Consider the following 7,885-nt stretch of genomic DNA (forward strand, 5'->3'; position numbering starts at 1 on the left):
CCGCTCTGACCCGGCCCGGTCCCGGGCCTTCTCCAGAGCCCGTGGACCCTGGCCGGCTGGCGGCCGGGGCTGGAGCCCCACGGGCGCGTGTCACGCGGAGGCTCTCCCGACGCTGACCCCTGCCCCAGCCGGGCCTGCCGGGACCACTCGCGTGCTCTGGGACCCGGGCCGGGGGCTGCCACCGTGCCCAGGACGGTCAGCCAAGGACCTGACTGCGGACCCTCCCCGGGGCGCCCTCACACCCAACCCAGGCCCCGAGCGGATGGCTCCAGGCCCGCAGGTTCAAGGATGAGCCGGGAAGGAGGGGGAAGCATGGGGTTCGAGGCTGCCGCGAGGCAGGGCATTAGGAGCAGTGAAAGAGCCCTGTGGGGGCGGCCGGCCGGTGGCGCCCCACGCCCCGAACAGCAGGTGGGGCCGGCTGCGCCAGGACAGCCTTGGCACCTCCGTCTTTCCAGTCCTGCACCAGGCCCTGCCAACGGCCTGGGCAGACACACCCCTCACTGGTGTCCACCAGAGACACCCGTTCCCGGCCATTTCAAGAGGCTGTGCCATCCGACGGGGCCAGGCCCACCCACTTCCTTCCCATGTGCCCACCAGTACCCAAAGGAAGCCTGAAATGACCCAAAACCCTGTCTGAGGTAGATGAGCCCTCTTCTCTGCGGAGGACAAGGCCAGACCTGCAAAAGCCTCTAACCCTAACATGGCCAGCTGCCTCCCTCTTCTCTCCCCTCACCCTCTCGCCTCCCCCCTGCATTCTGAGTTGGAGGGCGCCCTCGACACAGGGCCTGCAGGACGAGGTCACCAGCCAGCCTGCTCGTCAGCGGCTGCTGGGCAGACCTGTGTCTGTGTGCAGTCTCCCTGCTGCTGTGGGGCCTCCCTGCCCGTGCCTACACACCTCTCTGTACAAGGGCCAGAGGGACCCGTGGCTTCTCTCCTGGGCTTCCTCTGTCACTTTCCCAGCCCTGCCGTCCCCCTTCCTGCTCGCCCAACCCTGTTTCATTCCTGTGGAGCTCATAGACTCGGCGCTGACCACATGGTGACGGAAGGAGCCATCTAAAGGTCAACCCTTGCAAGAACACATTGAAACAAGTCGCATCCTCAGACAGCTCTGGGTTCCCAGTCCCAGTGCAGAAGCAGACACACAGGAGTCCACCAGCGTCTCCTAAGAAGCATGCCCCAGGAGAGAGACAGGCTTGAGAAGGAGGAGGGACAGCTGCTGGAGAGAGGGTCTGCAAGAGTCAGGTCCCAGAGGGATGAGAGGTGGCAGAGCGCAAGCCCGAGCCCTGCAGAGACAGCTGAGGAGAGAGGGCGTTAGCGGGAGGGCCGGGCCTACATGTGTGTGGACTCAGGGGGTGCCTGGGGCCGCTCCTCAGGGCTGTCTGCCAGCAGGAAGGAATCCACCGATTTGTTGCTGAGGCGGAAGGGCGTCAGGCGGCGGAGGTTGGCGGGAGAGTGGGGGATCTGTACGCGGGCCCTCTGGGAGGGCACTACCGCCTCCCCGGGAGACTGCCAGGGCAGCACCCTGGCCAGGAGGCTGGGGTCCAGGTCCTCGTCCGGGGAGAACACAGGGTTGTCAATGCCTAGGAGAAAGGGCGGTGCCGTCAACCCCGGGAGCAGCGCACGGTGGAGGGACAGCCACAACGGGCCAGCACAGCACATCAGGCGGTCGCTACCTGCCAGGTCACTGAGGTTAGGGTCACGCGGCTTTCGGGTTGGCTGCGCACCCTTCCGCCACATCTGTGGCCTCGCACTGCAGGCAGCGTGGCGAGACCTGCCTTCCTGGGCCAGAGGCCTACCCGGACCGCATCCCCAGGGCAGGGTCTTCCGAGTCCGTGGAGGGCCGCATGGCCCTTGCAGGCCATTGAAGACCCATGCGAACCCCAGGCCCCATGTCCTGGTCCAGGGTGGCAGCCCTCCCCACCATGACGTCGCCGTTCCCGCCCCACCTGCTGGGGAGTCTGACGCGGTGTCCTTGGTGACGTTGGCCAGGAACTCAATGCCCCCACTTGTCTCCTCAGCATAGAAGTTGGGGGCCTCCTCGGGGTCTGAGAGTTCCAAATCTGGGGGTGGTGACACAAGGGAGTCAGGTGGGGTGCTCCATCCAGCCCCTGACCCACCCCGTGGGGCCGTCACCAGGACCCAGTCAGAGGGGCGCTTCTGTCCTGGGTGGGCTGAGATGATGCAGAGCCACCGTGAGGGCACTGCGAGGCCCTGAGGCCACCTCCCCGCAAAGGGCGCAGCTGGGGGTCCTGTGCCAGGGCAGGTGTCGGGGACCGGCCACCTGGGACTCCCACAAGTGCCTCCCAAGACCCGGCCGCACCTTTCTCCTCGATGGTGAAGCTCCGCACGTGGCTCTCCATGGGCAGCTTCCCGTTGGGGATGCTGCTGTTTCTCTGCGAGAAAATGCGACCGCTGGCAGTGTGGACAGGGCCACAGGCTAGTGGGGCGCCCGGAGGAGCCCCTGGCCCTGCCCAGGAGCCCACCCCGCCTCCCCCACTTCAGACCCGGGCCAACCCCACACCCTACCTCCCTGGCTCAAGCACCCCACACCCTGCTTGCCAAGGTCCCGAGCCCCACCCCTGTGTCGCCTGCACCAAGCTCCAGTCCCCTGCGACACCGCTGCCCATCTCAGGCCCTGAGCCACCTCCCGCCTCCCTGCTCCAGACTCCGAGGCCCTGGCACCACCCTTCCCATCCCAGGCCCCGAGCCCCCACCTAGGACCCCCCTGCAGGCCCAAGACCCTGCAACGCCCCAGCGCCCCGGGCCCGAGTCCTCCGCCCCCCTCCTGGCTCCAGCCCCCAGCCGGCCCTTCTTGGGGCGAGGTGGGAGGGACACCCGCATCATGTGCCCTCACCCGCTTCTGGGCACGCTCGCGCTTGTACAGCTTGGCAGCCTTCTTGTTCTGGTTGATGCCCAGCTTGGCCGACTTGAAGGACTCCAGCCGCTTGCGCATGGTCCTGTGGAAGATCTCCTTGTCCTGCTTCTCGTCCTCGCTGGGCGTCAGCTCGTGCCGGCTGTACAGGTGCTTGTACTGGGGGCCACGCGGCCGTCACAGCGGGCACGGGCTGCGGGCCTCCCACTGCCCACAGGCAGGGTCCCAGGTCCCAGGGCAGGCAGGAGAGGACACGCCCCCCGCCGGCAGGCTGGCCACGCCTACCTCCTGCCGCGGCTTGTACAGGTACTGCTGCAGGGTGCGGTGGGTGACCATGTCCTCCACGTCCCGGATGCTCCTCCTCCTCTGCTCCAGGGACTGCATGTCCAGGCACACGGCGCTGACATTCTCCCTCCTGCGCGGGGACAGCGCTGAGCCGCCAGGGCCGCACATGGGCCTCCTGCCCCCTTGCTGCGGGTCAGCGCCTGCCCGGCTGGAGCCTAAACCCTGGCACCTGCCGTCTCTCCTCGGGGCTCAGGCCGACTCCCCATGGGTCTTCCCTTCGGGGCCTGAGGTTGACCCTGCTTCCTGCCCCTGCTGACTGTCCTCTCTGAGCCCTGGTCGGGAGACCCCCCGGTCCCGTCCCCCACCTGGGCACCTGCAAGAGCTCATGCCTGGTGAGGACGGCCATGAGCTGCAGAGCCCAGGGCCAGGACAGACCCCTCGGAGCCCAGGGCAAACAGATGGGGTCCTGAGCCCCCGAGCCCGGCCGCCGTCCCTCCTCCTCCTCTTCCCTCCCACCCCCCTTCGCCTCGCATCAGCCCAGCATTGTCTAATCTCGCGGGCTGCCTGATCAAGGACGCCTGGCCCCTTGCTGCGGCCCTGCCCCATTCTGTGCGCCCCTGCAGCATCCAGGCCAGGAGCCGCCACTGCCCCGTCTGACTCCATCTCCAAGGCCTGGGAGGGGCCTGTCGGGCAGGCTGCGGGGTCGGTGGGAGGTGGGCACGTGAGGTGGCACGTACAGGAGGTAGGAGACAGAGGCCTCCACGGTGGACGGGCGTGGGGTGCTGAAGTCCACGTTGACCATGTTGTCGGTGCTCGGGGAGCGAATGAAGGCCAGGGACCCCCGGCGCTCTCCCTGCAGCAAGGAAGCGGCCTCGTCAGGGGCTGGAGCAGCCTGAGGCCTGGGACCCACGGCAGACCCTGCCCTGGCCGAGCATGGGGTGGGAGTGCCAGGGGGCTTGGAGGTGGAGCCCCGGGAAGGCCTGGGATGCAGCAATGGCCCAGTTCGCCCCGCCCGCTGCAGGAGGCAGAGACGCCAGAATGAGAGCTGAGCTTTTAAAGCCCCTCGTCCGAGGCCCCAGTCTCAGTCAGTTTCAGCCATGGTCACCCACACAGCCTCAGCCCGGCCACAGCCACAGCCTGAGTTGAGCGGAGGCGCCGCTTGTGTGGAGACAGACAGCCAGGTGTGGTGGGGCCCTCGGGGCATCTGCGCTGCCTGCCGTGTTTCCCCCAAGGGAGGGACCCCAGCGCCGCACATCCAGAGCAGAACCAGGCCCCGGCAACACAGACCAACAGGACATGGGCCTCCGCACGGCTGAGGCCCCGCAGGTGGGTGGGTGCGTGTGTGTCCTCTGATGCCTGCCCAGTGGACAGCAGGGCCTGGGCCGGGGGAGTGTGTGGCCCAAAGAGCACCCCGGGTGAGGGCGGGCCGTGGCCAGGCACGCCAGAGGCTCCATTAGGGCACACTCCCACAGCTTATGCGCCTCCGTCCTAACTAGTGTCGATGTGCTCTGCTGTCCAGCTGTGAGATGCTCCCTGGAGGCCCTTGGAGGGCACGGGCACATGCCACTATCCCATCAAAGACCTGGCACGAGGCACCGGGGCTGCTGTTTGTCGTGGACGCAGCGAGACCTCTGTTGGCTTTTGTTTCTAAATCCAGTGTTTTCTGTACCACCCACTGTCCTCCCACTGACTCCGTGAGGACAGATGTCAGGGTCAGGGGAGCCCCAGGCAGTAAACCCTGACACTGGGTTAGACACAGGTGAGGGAGATGCCAACTACCCCAGGGTGCCACCGTGCCCGCACAACCCACACACCCACAAGGTGAGGGCCACGTTAGGAGACAAGGCTGGCCATCCACGGGGGAGGGCTTGGAGCTGGGAGGGCAGTGGGGGGCAGGTTTGGCCTTTGGTCAGGCCCTGGGGGCCAGAGGTGAGGCTCAAGGCCCCGCCTGGTGCCCGTGTCACCCATGTAGGGGTGGGGGCCCAGGAGCATCCCAAAGGGAAGGCAGAAAGTGGGTGACTGGCCTCCACCCGGGCTCTGAGTCCTCAAGGCCTCCAAGGTCACAGAAGGTGGGATCTTGCCTTGAATGTGCCTAACCTGGGTCAGAGGCGAGCACAAGCCTTGCAGGAGTTTTCATCCCTGCTGGGGCGGCCCCGCAGGGCCTGCTGAGCCTGGGAGCCTGTGGTCGGTTTGACGGACAATGGTTTAGGGACCCCCTCCTGGGCTGCACCAGCCCAGCCCTCCTGACGGCCCAGGTCCAACGCCCCCTGGAGGCCCCCCGTCACTGGCTTGACCAGGTGTGGGTGAGTATCACGGAGACGACACTTTGCTTCTGAGTGGTCTGATGTCTCCAGGCCCCGCTGGTCTTCCACAGACCCACTGGACTGTGGCCCTGGCTCGCCAGCTCCTCGTTGGGAGAGACCCCATGCATCAGGAAGAGGGAGGCCCTGTGCCCGCCAGGCCCTGAGCCCATGCAGCTCCTCAGGGGCTGAGGCGGCATCTGAGGCCCTGGCTGGCCTTGGGGCGGGCAGTGTGGGACACGCGGCAGCAGCAGCCCAGGGCTGGGGAATGACCTGGCCCTCGTCTCCGAGCCCCGGGCAGAGCTGTTCACCTGGGAAGGGGGCACTGGGGCCTGCCAGGCCAGGAGATGCCGGGACAGCCCCAGAGCCGCGGTCTGCCCACCGATGGAGACGTCCTCGCTGCTGCCCCTCCGTGTGTGTATGCAGGCGCCACGCGTGTGTGTGTGAGTGTGCGTGTGTGTTGGGGCCGCAGCCCACAGTTCCTGCCTGCTCCGTCCTTCCCTCCCATCTTGACACAGGGCTCCGGGTCAGAGAACCTGGCCCTGGCGCTCAGGCCCACCAGCACCACCCTGTGCCCAACAGAGAGTCCCAGGGGCTTGGTGCCTCGATTTCCCCGAGCGAAAGTGAACCGGGAATCCGGGTATCAGGGCCCACGAGCTTCCAGAGCCGGCTGTTGAGGACCGCACGAGGCCATCACAGCCGGGCGGCTCAGGGCCCATGGGCCTCCCACCCCCTCCTGGGCCCACACGCCAGACGTGGTACCTCAGCCACGTAGCTGATGGCGTCCTTCAGGTTCAGTTCGTGGAAGACGTTCAGGATCCTGTCTCGAGACTTCTGGGCTGACCTTCTCATGAGGACTTTGCTGAGGAACTTCCTGTCGAAGTTGGACCACCTGCGGGACGGACACAGGCGTCAGCCTCAGGGCCCTGGAAGCGGGTGGGGCGGAGGCCCTCCTCCCATGACCCAGGCTCGCAGGTGGACAGGAGTCCTGGGGAACTGGGCCCGGCCCACAGACCGGCTGTTCTCTCCTCGCGAGGTGCATTTGCTGTGGCGGCCCACAGGCATATCTTAAATCAGAGAAACAGCCTTGCCACGCAGCGTCACTGGAACACGTGGAAATCGGTACTCCGCTGTCCCGTGTCATATGGTGCTGTGAGCAGTTTTCACGTGACCCGTTCATCTTCCAGAAGGTGGCTCAGTGCCGGGTGGGCATCAGGAGAGGCCGGAAAGGGGGAGTTGGCTGCGGGGTGTGAACTGCACCAGGAGAATGGCCAGGGAGGACAGAGCCCCGGAGCGCCTGGACGCAGGAGCGGGGGCCAACCAGAGGGAGGCCTTTGTTAACAGAGTCAGAGCATGCCCCCATTGTTTGGGAAGGAAGAGGGCCAGACTCAAAAGGAATCTGGGAGGGGTCTTCTGCCACTCCTGGACCCCCCCCCGGGAGGTAGAGGTGGGAGAGGCCCCAGGGCGTGTGATCCCACCCCTGCACCACCATGGCCCTCCTATGTGAGGGCGGCAGCTGCTTTCACGTGGCTCAATTTTCAGCCTCCCGGAGAAGTTGAAGGTAACTTAGGCCGCACTTTCCTGGACCCCAGAGCGACTCATCAGAGACCTAGGAATCCGGGGCCATGGGCACCCCAGAGCAGAATCCGGGAGCCTGGAGGAGCTGCAGCTCTGCATTGTGAAAACCACGCCTTCCAGAAGTCTCCTTCCTCACTGAACGCAGACGGCGAGTCCATAACACAGGCACCCGCAAGTATGGGTCTTTAAATGCTTTAGTCATGTGTTTTATTGCCATTTTAAGTGCCCAACGTTTTTTATGCCAATACAAATAGACAACTTCCGTCTCGTGGACATGATTTCAGACACTGACAGATGCACGCCCGTCCGCTGCGCATCACGTAGGAGAGCACCTATTTTCGTGTTTTCATTCCCACGTAGCTTAACAGTTTAGAGCTAACGGGCCACACAGTGGGGACAAGCTCTGTGTCCCAGCACACCAGCAGCCCCGACTGGGGCCCACCTGATCACACGTGCCCCTTGTGTCTGGGCGGGCCCAGGCCCATGGGCTCAGGAACCCTGACCGAGCCTGAGTCTGGGACGCTGGACAAGCAGTCCATGCTCATCGAGTGGGGGACTTTTCTGGAAGCCGGCCTTGTGCTGTTTGGCTTAGGAAGCCGGGTCGTGCAACGCCCATTCGTAGGGCCCACAAGGCACACACTATGCGCAGGCGGGCACCATCAAGGGCCGCTGGGTGGGGGAGGAGGGAGCCACAGCTCAGGGGCTGTCCCCAGTTGAGGTGGGGAGGCAGCCCAGCCACTTACTTGTCTCTGAGATAGTTGTGCCCAATTTGTCCCGAAATGTCCTCGATGGCCGAGAGGATGTGGTCAAAAGCCTTTCAGAGGGAAGGAGGGGACGTGAGCACCACGGG

At 65.5% G+C, this 7,885-nt stretch overlaps 1 protein-coding gene across 1 annotated transcript in view; it reads right to left on the reverse strand.

The window, feature by feature from the left end:
* Positions 1-1,266: 1,266 nt before the first annotated feature.
* SLC9A3 (solute carrier family 9 member A3) overlaps positions 1,267-7,885 on the reverse strand; it is a 16,981-nt gene continuing 10,362 nt past the window's right edge. Inside the window, exons 10-17 of the mRNA XM_021706333.1 lie at positions 7,779-7,854; positions 6,220-6,349; positions 3,895-4,010; positions 3,158-3,287; positions 2,855-3,031; positions 2,321-2,393; positions 1,947-2,060; positions 1,267-1,580 (exon numbers count right to left, since the gene is read on the reverse strand). Coding sequence (XP_021562008.1) covers positions 1,330-1,580; positions 1,947-2,060; positions 2,321-2,393; positions 2,855-3,031; positions 3,158-3,287; positions 3,895-4,010; positions 6,220-6,349; positions 7,779-7,854 — 1,067 coding nt within the window. The 3' untranslated portion in view covers positions 1,267-1,329. The remainder of the gene's footprint in view (positions 1,581-1,946; positions 2,061-2,320; positions 2,394-2,854; positions 3,032-3,157; positions 3,288-3,894; positions 4,011-6,219; positions 6,350-7,778; positions 7,855-7,885) is intronic.

Source organism: Carlito syrichta, unplaced genomic scaffold (genome assembly GCF_000164805.1).
Source record: "Carlito syrichta isolate Samal-C Ts95f unplaced genomic scaffold, Tarsius_syrichta-2.0.1 Scaffold315456, whole genome shotgun sequence".
Lineage (NCBI taxonomy): Eukaryota > Metazoa > Chordata > Mammalia > Primates > Tarsiidae > Carlito > Carlito syrichta.